General features: G+C 52.6%; 1 protein-coding gene across 2 annotated transcripts; it reads left to right on the forward strand.

Moving 5' to 3' along the window:
• The first annotated feature begins 362 nt into the window (after positions 1 to 362).
• On the forward strand, positions 363 to 3430 carry C1QB (complement C1q B chain). 2 transcript variants are annotated; one of them, XM_062593474.1, is made up of 3 exons: positions 363 to 412; positions 1738 to 1910; positions 2175 to 3430. In XM_062593474.1, exons 2-3 carry the CDS (start codon positions 1751 to 1753, stop codon positions 2747 to 2749), a joined length of 735 nt encoding a protein of 244 aa, XP_062449458.1. In that variant the 5' UTR covers positions 363 to 412; positions 1738 to 1750; the 3' UTR covers positions 2750 to 3430. The 2 variants fall into 2 exon arrangements, with proteins under 2 accessions (XP_062449458.1, XP_062449459.1); XM_062593475.1 differs by having other exon boundaries at positions 369 to 459; positions 1741 to 1910.
• The last annotated feature ends 7943 nt before the right edge of the window (positions 3431 to 11373 follow it).

Raw genomic sequence — 11373 nt, forward strand, 5'->3', positions numbered from 1 at the left:
AGCCTCAACAGGACTGGCCCAGATTTATGCAGGTGCCACAGAGACAAAGACAAGGACCTCTCGAGGGACTATCCAGAATTTGCCTTGACCTCATGGCAGCATTCCCCATAGCAACCATGATATTAGACAGGGCCCTGAGGCGTTGTATGTCTGAAGGGCCCCAGGGTGTTATCTGAGGACTTCATGTTCTGCTGAGCTGGCAGATAGCACTTGTAGAGGATGTGAAAGTGCCAGTGAAGAAAGCACAGGAGTTAAAGATTTGGGAAAAAAAAAAAAAAAAAAAAAGGATGTGGCCAGATCCTTTCACAACACTTTCTTTATATCAAACTTCTGCTTCCCTCCGAGGCCACTTCTAAGCAGGACTCTGGTGCGTCCTGTTCCATTTCCCAGTTCGTGCCACAAGAAGCTCAAGGTAAGAGTGAACCACTTGTAAGGCTGAGACCCAGCTCCCTCCCTCAGGTAAGAACGTAGGGGGAACCTGGTAGCACCAGGATGACAGTCACCCTGTGTGTAGGGCTGAAGGGACCAACCCAGCCGCTGGCACTTTGCTGTGGCCTGGGGCAGAAGAGAAAGGAAGCTGCTGGGGCTGGGGATGATGGGACCCCAGCCCTCTGGGCTCCACTGGTAGGAAGGGGAGAGAGAAGAAAGAAAGGCCCAGTGGGGTTATCAGGGACTGAGCAACGTCTGAAAGGTGCCCCAGGGATGGCTCCGTGCCACGAGATGCTCTTTTTATCTGCCTGAGCTTGAGCTGGGAGCCTGAGAATTGGCCCTGGTGCCTGCCGTGTCTGAATTAGAGATGCTGCAGCTGGAGGGGCTGACTCGCCTGTCTCTTTTCCCACTGACCTCTGGGAAAATCACCCCTGGAAGAACTCCTCTGAGACCAGAGAGTGTGGCTGGGATGCTATAATGTCTGGATACAGTTCAAAAATGCCCTCTGCTAAGCCCAAACCAGACAGCACTAGGAGCCTGAGGAAGCAGCTAACTTGTAAGGTCTGTGTAGGGCAATAGGAAAATGGGACTACACGGACTGGAGGCCAATTTGACTGTTCTGGTAAGGCTGATGAGATGTAGAAATGCTCCTGGGATGAAGAAGACCTGTGGCAGGAAACAACCGGAGCCTGCAGCAGTTAGGAAGGGAGGTTTGAGGATATCTTTTCTATCTGTGGAGACTAAAGCTGGTTCTCTGATATGCTAGTGGAAAGTAAGAGATATCCCCTTGCAGATGATGAAAGTGCTCTGGCTCGAAGAAGGATTTAGCCCTGCATGTGATGGTCCTGGGATGAGCTGGAGAATTTCTTCTCTCAGGGAGCTCTGGGACCTCAGAGCAGGGTCCTGCAGCATGTAGCTGTGCTGTCCTTCCTCCTGCAGCACAGCCTCAGCAAGCACAGCCTCCTGCTTCCCTATTGCTCTCTACACGGCAGCAGCACGACCAGGCTGGAAGGAAGACAGGCTAACCTGCCCCCTAATATTCATGCAGCTGAAGTTGTATAATACAATGTAAGAGTTGGAAGGGACTGGTCCCTCCCTAGGGGGAAAGTTTTCCCACACTCAGAGGGGTGGGTTCCTCCAAGGCCAGGAGCAGGGTAGATTTGGCTCCACAGCAGGATGTTTTCCCTCCTTGATGGGATTACGCAGGACTGCTTCTAGGCCTTGTTCTCCAGAGCTTTGTAGAGTGGCGGCTCCATCCCCCCCACTGCCCAAGGACCTGTAGTCCTGCAGTGTCTTTCTGTGCTCCAGCAGGGAAAACGAGATGTGGACTGTGGGAGTGATGCTGATCTGGCTGGCTGGAGGGCAGCTCACAAGTGCCACACTCTGCAAGACCTATGGCACCATCCCAGGCATCCCCGGGTCACCAGGCCAGCCTGGCAGCAATGGTATAGATGGGGAGAGCGGCCAAAAGGGAGAGCGAGGTAAGGAGGAGACTCTGGGTGGGGAAAACATCGTCCTACGAAGAGCAAAAGCAGACAAAAGGCAGTGCCAGGCCTGGGAAATCTGGGGAGGGAGGGCATACAGACCAGATAGCAGGGGGGGAGCAGGGGGCAGGGGTCTCAGCTGATCCACACTCCTTAAGTTTCCTCCCCTGTGCCCCCTCTGCAGACCTGCACTGTGGGACCACAGAGCTCAATCGTGCTGGCTCAGCTGCAACCACAAAAACTGTTCCTCCTGTTTTCTAGGTCCCCCTGGCCACGTAGAGGATGAAGAAGAGATTGGCGAGAAGGGAGAGCCAGGGGCACCAGGGCACCCTGGGAAGGTGGGCCCCAAGGGCCCCATGGGTCCAAAGGGCACTCCGGGCCCCATGGGTGCCCCGGGGCCGCAGGGAGACTCCGGTGACTACAAGGCCACTCTGAAGTCTGCCTTCTCAGCTGCCAGAACAATCAACATCCTCCCTCGCCGAGAGCAGCCCATCCGTTTTGACCGCATCATTACCAACGAGAACAGCCACTACGAGAACCGGTACGGCCGCTTCACCTGCCGGATCCCCGGCATCTATTACTTCACCTACCATATCACATCCAAAGGCAATCTGTGCATCAACATGAAAAAAGGCCGGGGTGGCAGCAAGGGCCAGAAGGTAGTGACCTTCTGTGACTATGTGCAAAACAGCTACCAGGTCACCACTGGTGGCGTGGTGCTCAAGATGGCAGCAGAAGAATCTGTCTGGCTGGAGCCAACAGAGAAGAACTCCATCGTAGGCATCGAAGGGGCTGACAGCATCTTCTCTGGCTTCCTGATCTTCCCTGAGGCTTAACCTGCTGCGGACACCACCTGCATCCCCTCTGCAGCCCCTTTCCTGCTACTGGCCTCTGCTAACTGCAGCTGATGGCCAAGGTCTGCCTTGGAAATGACTCTGTTCCAAATGTGGTATCCTGAGCCCCTTGGGGTGAAAGTGCCCATTCCCACTGGCCAGGTACATTAAATGACTGCTCCTTGTGCTGTTGGTTCCTTCCTGCCCAGGATTTTCCTCTACTTCTGTATCCCAGACTCTGGTCCTAGAGCTTTCCCAGCTCTTGGGTACCGTTAGAGAGGAGGGAAGGGAGAGCAGCCTTTAAAATCACACAGCACACTGAAGTCTGCTGGCCCAAAGACTGAAGTAGAAATGGCCAGGCCAAGGGCAGTAAGGAGCAACTATGTGAAATGTTTGGGTGAAAAATAAGCAGTTTTCCCCCTGCGACACAGCAGGATGCCTGGCCAGGCCATTTTCAGCAAGTTCAGTGGGATCACAGACCTGTGCTTTTCCTAGGCCGGGAGATGCTGGATAAAGCTAAGCCTGGCAGCCAGTGGGTACTTTGCTGCAGCCTGGACACTTTGATACTCACTCCCCCTGAAGAACATGCAGATCATCAGGCCAACCCCACCATTTCCCAGGACACTGCTTCTTGTATATCAGGATGCAGACCAGGCTCACTAGCACCTCAAACTGCTGAGCAGAACCTGCCAATAAATGCAATTTCTGCTACAGACCACACTGAGTAAACGCATCTCCTTACAGAGCCTCACAGGAAGTCCCAGCCCAGGGTTAGCAAAAAAAAAAAAAAAAAAAAAAGAGAGAGAGAGAGAGAGAAAGAGAGAAAGAGAGAGAGGAATCCCAGTCTCTAGCAGTGAGGACATAGTGGGAAAACTGGGGACTCGGGGTACAGAGGGTCTATGGGGAGACACTGGTGATGGTGATATGCTATAGAGCCTGGTAGGATTGGGGACACCTCATATGTCCTTGCCCTTTGGGGGAGAGGGGGGGGTGACAATATCCTCCCCAGAAGTTTATCAGAGACTTGTCCTGGTGCTCCCTGGGTTTGCATGGTATTGATACAGCAAGCACAGTCAGTCTGAAGGCTCAAGTTTTCGTTCAGGATAGTTTACCGGCAGGTGGCACTGGAGACTGAATTAGCCCATACCTTGCAATCTGGAGCATCCTTGTCCCCCAGGCTGGGAGGCCAAAAGCTTGCAGGGAGTGAGCAGAAGAGAGGAGCTCGGCCCTGCATCACCTATAAGGTCTGGGAGGAGGCAGCAAGGCACTGGTCAGGATTAATACTGCTTCTTGCAGTCCTGTGCTAATGCCTAGTCTTTACCACCTCTCTGCTTAGTCCTTTCCCCAGCCAAATCTTCAGCTCTTGTCCCTAAGTGTCCAGCCACCTTGTCCCCAGACCTCTGCCTCTTATCATGAAATTGGGGCAGAGACATCCAACTTTGCAGCCTAAAGCTGCCCAGTGTCAGGCATGCCTGCTGCAGGAGCACTACGCTGCTCTTAAAACGTGGCTTTAATGCTCCTGACAAGTTTTGCAGCTGAAAACTCAGCATCCCAACCAGAAACAACCCTGCAAGGTTGGGGCAGGCACCTGCAGGGAAGGTGGAGATAAAGAATAGGTACTTGACCTCCAAAGTACAGCCATGATAGTATATGCCATCAAAGCCTCTTGAACCGTCAGCAAGTCTGCAGATGACACTAACCTGAAGAGCAGTCAATACACGGGAGGACAGGGCTGTCATTCAAAAAGGCCCTGACAGGCTGGAGAAACAAGCTGGAAGGAACCTACTGACATTTAATAGAGACAAATGTAAAGTCCATCATCTTTCGTGGGGTAACTCAATGTAACAGGACAGACTGGAGGCAGAAAGCAGCTTTGCAGGGAAAGACCTGGGGTCTTGCTGGACAGCAAGTTGAAAATGAAGCTTTCTGTGGTTCTAATTGATATAAATTATCTGGACTTTTGAAAAGGTCTCTGTCAGGGCACCTCAGCAAAGAGAGATATTTTTCTTTCTAAAACTAGTGTCTGATCTAACAACAACATCAGTGAAATGGTTTCTAGGCTCTTGTCTGTACCCAGAGAGGGTCAGAGGATGCTGCAGATGCCAGATATCTTTAAAATGAAGGTATTGGTGTTTATGCAGTTGGAAAACAGAACAGCACAGGGTAATCCTTCCTCCATGGGTCTCAGAGAACACCAGTGCCTGGCTTTCAGCAACTCTGCCTTGGGAATTAACTCCAGAAGAGAAGAGAACATGCTGTCTGCACCTCTGAAGCTGCCACTGCATGGACTAAGGAGCAGCACATCCCTCACGTATCTAAAGCTGTGAAAAGAGGTCTGGTGGGCCATGAGCAGCTCTTTGCTCATTGCAATCTTTGCAATAAAATTGTTAAATTCTTCCGCACCCTTTCGGTGTGGACGGCAGCTATGTGACCCTGCAGGAATCCCTAAAGCCACAGGCCTCCAATATAGAGGCCTCCTCCACGGGCAGCAGCAGAAGACACCTTCAATTCATTAAATGCTTGCTGAGGCAGGAGTTGAAGCTGGATGTCCCTCTGCCATGAGACTATCCACAAGAGGAGGCCCACAGCCCACGGGCAAAGTCGTCTGCAAGATCTTCAGTAGTGCCCAGGGTCACAGCGAGAGAAAATAGGGCTGAGATGGATGGCTAAGTGCTGCATCACCCATCACATACTGCCCATTTGTAAGTTAGCCAGCAAAGGCAGGACTGTTAAAGCCACGCTCACAAGCCTTCACTCTAACACAGGGGAAGGTAATGAATTACTCCATACAAAACAAAGCAATTTTGGAATAGTTGAAAGAAGAGTTGGAGATAAACCCATTGCAGGCTCAGATGCAGCCTGATGGTGAGGACAAGGGACAGAGGAAGCTCCACGTTCAATGTCTCCCAGCAAAAAGAGTGTTTTGCATCTTTGATTAGTTACTGCTAATCTGTGAGAGGTTGTCACACGCTCAATTTCCCCCAGCCACTCCTGCACCCATTGAATATATTTGCTGGTTTTGTTCTCATCCCAGACGTGACAGAGCTATCACAGCGCTCCGTGCACACTCGCTTTGTCCTGGATGCGCTCACACTGTGCACACCGCTCTGCTCTGAGCATGCTCCTGCTGCTTTGTGCCTGCTCCCACTGTGCACACTCACACTACGTGCACGTTCACGCTCCTCTGTGTGTAGTCATTGGTCTCTGCAGACCTGCCCTGACACTCGCGTTCACCAGTTCTGCTTCTCTTCTGCCTCTTATTTTTTTTTTTTTTTAAGAAACACAGATAAAACTGGAGAGCAGCTTCTCTTCATAGTCAAGATAGACCTCAAGCTTTGGTGCTGCTGTGGCCCTCACCTGCGGAGATAGGCCTCCACCAAGGTCTAGGATGTGCCAAGACATAGGCTACCAGGTGCTCAGTTAATGCACTGGCGGAAGCTGAGGCAGGTGGGGACTTGAGATGACTTCAGAGCAGGACTTTTAGGGATGTAAGTGTTTTGCTAAGCTGCAGCTAAATGGCAGCAGGATGCTTTGGTCTCTCTGTGTTGGTGGTTGAACGTTCTTGGTGAGCAGAGATGCTGGACAGAGGGCTGACTCGGAGCTCACTATGTCACTCAGTCTCCCATAGCATAACAGAGCACGGTGCTCAAAGGCACTGAAGGCAGCAAGCAGGGAGATAATTTTCTTGGAATCTTCCCTGAAATAAGGTACCAGTTTGGAGTCCAAAGCTCAGTAGAAGCAAGGACATTAAACATTCATAGAGAGCTGATAGGATTTAAAATAAAATCTTTCTATTTCAAGGCACATAACAACAGGGATCAGCAAGAATACCACAGGGTGTTTTTTCCTACATCATTTTGTTGAGGTTTGGGGGCTTTTCTCCACGCTGAAGCTCCAGCCCAGGCTGCAGGCAGTATCTGATGTGATGCAGCGTGCTAGGTGTCTATCAATATTCATGGAAAGTGAAGCTTAACTGGAGAGATCAAAGCACATTGCAGAGGGTGTATTTAGTGTGAGAGTCATGGTCATGCTGTTTGTCAGCGAGATTGACCCAGGAATGTCGGTTCTGTGCTCTAGTCAGGTGTCTAATATCGCTAACAAATGCAGCGGCACTTTCAAAGGTGTTGATCCGTTTGCAGGATTTGCATTGTACCCGGTTAATCCCAGATACCTCCCAATCAAGGAGCAGCCACAGCAGTACGTGATGTGCATAGCCAAACAAGGACGGCAAGAGGGATCAGCTCTCTGAGAGAACCCCAATCCAGACTGGACTCCTGCAGTCTCCTCACTGGTCCCAACACCATGCACATAGATATATGCTAGGAATAACCATTCTCCCCAGCTGTCCTGCTAAGTTATTTTTCCTAAACCACATCTGGTTCATCTTGGTCCTTGCTAGCATATCTATAGGAATGCTGGCTGGAAGGGAATTCTGGAGATCATGTGGTCCAACCTCTCTTGCAAGCCCTGTAAACTCTTGTCTGCTTCCCCAGATGTTCTCCCATGTAGTTCTTTATGTTTTTCGTAGACATGAGGATACTTGCCCCAGCCAGCAGCATCTTTCTGAGCAGCCTGCAAGCATCTCTTTCCCTTCAGCCTCCCAGTATGGAAGGATAGTCACCGCTACCTAGCTGATGGCTACCAGCCACCTTCTCCTCTGCCCTTGGGCAGGGTTGTGCAGTGCAAAGCTGCAAGTCTCGGTGCTCCAGTTCCTTCCCTAAACCCTGCTATCAATCAGGAGGCATGCAGGAAACCCTCCATGGGCTCAGTCTTCATGTGCCCCGGGGCCAGGATGTTGGGTTTGCGGGTGTATGTTCTGGATGGGGGCACTCCTGGGGGTTTCGTTCAACTTTTGCCTGGAGCCGTATGGACGAGCCTGTTTTCTGCTTTGAGTTTTACAGGGATTCCCACTTTTCCTGCCTGCTTTGCATAAATTTGGAGCTGCATAGGCTCTGCTCTGGGCTGGCCACCCAGGGGTTAAGTCCCAGCCCTTCTTGCTGTTCTGCCTCCTTATGAGGAACAGCCTTTGCGGGCCTGCAGAAAGGCTCTTTCTTTCCCCAGCAGATCTCTGGGAATGAAAAGTCTGTGTTCCAGATATTAAATTACTCATAAAATAGTTGGCCTGTCCCTGAGGCAGCTCGGCAACCCCCCCCCCACCCCCCAGCCCCCGCCGCCCGCTCTGACGGGCTGCTGATGTGCATCTGCATGTCACCTCCTGCTACAAGGTCAATCTCTCCAATTTAAAGCAGCAACGTTGGAAAGCAAACCAGATTTCAGCCAGAATTAGCTTCAAATGGAGCATTCAGGGGACTCGTGCTGGGAAGGGAATGCGGGAGGGGAAGGATCAGCTGAGCGGGGCTGTGGGGTGGTGCAACGCCGCCTCCGCAGACCCTTGCAGCAGGGCACTGCACGGCTGATGCCGCCCTGCCCTCACCGTGCTGGGGAAGGGAGATGGACGCTTGGGCATCCCCCAGCCTGTGGTTCTGGGCATGGGGAAGGGGGGAAAGGATTCGTCCCCATGGCCCTACTTTTGCAGCACTGGCCTGTGGCTGTGGCTTGCAGAAAGCCACTTCACCCCCGTGGGAGGCCACTTGGGCCAGTACGGCCATCGGTGACCTACAATCCAACGCAGCTGCGAGGAGGGGCCACTGGGACGAGGTTTCCATGGGGACGAGCAGGGATGGGGAGTCTGACCAGCGTTTCAGCTCCAGGCACAGCTTTCCTCGACGTCGAGCCCGGCTCCTTCCGCTTCGTTTCTCGCCGGGCCCTCCCGCCCTCCTGCCGCCGTGCGCCTGCCCGGAAAGGAGCAGCATCTCCCATCAACGCAGCCCGGCGAAGGGCTCTGCCGTGCCGGATGGCCCTCGTTTTGCCCCTGCTCTGGCCTCTGCCTTGCACGAGGAGGAGCAGCAGACAGGAACGGGATGTAGGAGGGTTTTGAGGAGAGCAGAGCATGGTCCTGCCTGTGTTGCCAGCACATGTCCTTAACCCCTTGGGGGATGCCTCTAAATGAGCTCAGATGTGCCCCTTTGGATGCACACTCAGCCCTGGTTTCTCCCCAGGGTGCCTGAGCGGTGGGATAAGATGCTGCACAGGGGGAGCCTCACTGCTGCGCTCAGGACCTGCTGCAAGCCTGTGGGCTCCTAGGGAAACCCCCAAAGCAGCACTGGAGATGTGACAACGTGGGAGCTGACCTGCCAGCGCATGGAAGAGCCCCTTGCCCTGCACTGCCCTGTCCTCTCCGGGGTCTTCTGTGTTTTATAGGAAAAATAAAAAAACAAGCAGCCTGCTGCAGGTGGGGGACGGGGGGGGGTGAAGTGTCTGAATTGTCTCTTTTTTTTTTTTTTTTTTTTTTTTTTGTCTCTACTTTCCTTCCAAGATGACTGTGGGCAAATTGATAAAGCCTTGAATACCTCAGTTTTCCCAAAGGTAGGAATAGATCCTGCTGTGTTGCGTACCTGTGCTGTCAACCTGGAGAGGTGTAGGCAGGGGTTTCAAATCCTCGTTTTGCACTGTCCTTCGGGAAGATAAGCTGTGATCTCAGCTGATGTGAGGCTGTGAGACGAGCCCCGAGCCCCATCCTTGTCACACATGTAGTCGTGTGCCTCGCATGATGTGCATCTATAGAGGCAAGTGCTCGTGTGAATTAATACACAGGGCACGTAGCAGCGATACGCACCAAATGCAAACCACGCACATCACACGCGAAACACAACACGCTCGTGGCATGCAGCACGAGAGGAACGCCCGAGCAGGCTGGACAGTCCGAACCAGCGCGGAGGAGCCCGGCGTTGCTCTCAGCAACCTCCCACTGCCCTGAATCTTGCATTTACAAGCAGAGAAAAAAAAATTTGTGCAGGATTGCTAGGACTGCACAGCGCAGTGAGACGCTGCCAGGCGCAGCCTCGCGAGGGCTGCAAAGCTGCGGAGCGGTCCCCGGGGAAACATGCGCGACACGCATGGACACATACCTGAAATACCCATCTGGTTTTTAAACGGGAATTATCTGAGAGTCCGCAGCGGTGCTGGCCGACTCGGAAAAAGCAGGGGCTGGAGTCCCCGAGGCTGCAGAGCAGCCCCCAGCAGCGCGCGCGCGATTAAAGCAGCCCCCAATGGCTGAATGCCGCTGCCCAGCGCTCCCTTCTGTTCCCATTATGTGCCAGGAGAGCTTTTGTCTGGAGATGTTGGCATGTGCAGTCACCAAGGAGACGGGAACAGCGGCAGGTCACCAGCGATGCTTCCAGACAAACACAGAGGGAGCCGGACAGCGATGAGCATCCCGGAGCGGCTTCGGCACCGAGCGAGCTGCCGAAGGGAGGCTTCAAGCTTCACATCCATCACGGCCTACGCGGCCTGGCATCCTGGGCTGTCTGAGGAGCACGTGTGTAACAGCTACGGCTCTGACCCAGATCCTGCTCTGCAGCCTGGGGATGGCAATGAGGATCCGCGCGAGTCAGGCCCCCGGCACAAAAGGTTTTTGCCCAGAGTTTTGGTTCCTGCAGAGCCCCCAGCCATGCAGGTGCATAAAGCAAACTGGTTCTTCCTCTGCAGATGCGAAGCCTGCACTGAAAACCAGACTTCAGCTTAACCAGGGAATTGCCATTGAAGCAAAAGCTAATGACTCCAGCAAAACCCGTTTGGCCTGATGCTATGCCTTGCAGTGGGAGTGGGAGCAACACCCTGCATCCTCCCAGGCTAAATCCAAACCCAGGATGCCTGGGCTGCCCTTCCAGTGCTGCCCTGCAAGGGGACGGCATGTGGCCATGCATGACCCATCTGCTGGCATCTCGTGGGGCTCTGCTTGAGACTGACCTAGCCTAGGAGATGGCCACATCAATGGCTGAGGGCCAAGCACCAGCTGTGGGAAGACCAAATATCTACAGATACTTGGATTGTGCTTCTGTAATAGTATTTGAGCTTTATTTAAAGAAAGGGTGGTTCTGTCAGTGCCACCAGCCCCTAGCAGTGAGCACAATACCCAGTGATATTGGAGGAGACCTTGGACTACTTTGTAAATGCAGCACTTGGTGCTTCCTTCCCACTAATGGTGCCTGGCCCTGCACTTAGAAGAGCCCCAGAGAAAGGCATGGATCAACATTCCCTTCTCTGCTCTGGGATGGTCTCCTGGGACAGGCTGGGGAAGACAGAAGCAGATAGTTGTCTTTCTTTTTGCCATCCATGTGAGTCCTCTGCAGCCCATCTGATTCTGCCCTTAGGTTCAGAATGAGTCCTGGCAATTCTCTCTCAGTCCTTCTGTCTCTCCTTCCACCTCCCTCATGCTTGTCCCTCAGGCCTGCTGAGAAGCAAATCCCAGGAGCCCAAGTTATAGGCCAAACAGCATTTTGCAAACAGCACTGTGGCTTCTTTTTTTTTTTGTCTCAGAGTAGGACCTGTTGTCTCATTCAGCAGAGAAAGAGGGGAAGGAAAAGTCTTTTTGCATAGTATAGGTGACAATTCTGTGTCGTTGTTGGCATGATGTTTTGTATGGCTTCAGAGCAAGCTCATTAACGTATTTGGAATAAACATGCATCCAGAGACATGCGTGTTGCTGGTGGAAATAATATCATCTCTGACAGGTAAAACCTGTGATGAATTTAGTTCTAATGGGGTTGTTAGGCACCTTCAAAGAA

This window comes from Rhea pennata, chromosome 22 (genome assembly GCF_028389875.1).
Source record: "Rhea pennata isolate bPtePen1 chromosome 22, bPtePen1.pri, whole genome shotgun sequence".
Taxonomy (NCBI): domain Eukaryota; kingdom Metazoa; phylum Chordata; class Aves; order Rheiformes; family Rheidae; genus Rhea; species Rhea pennata.

Coding starts and splice junctions, on each gene's coding strand:
- C1QB (XM_062593474.1), top strand. CDS start 1,751: ATGTGGACTGTGGGAGTGATGCTGATCTGGCTGGCTGGAGGGCAGCTC. Junction 1,911..2,174: donor CGGCCAAAAGGGAGAGCGAG/GTAAGGAGGAGA, acceptor CCTGTTTTCTAG/GTCCCCCTGGCCACGTAGAG.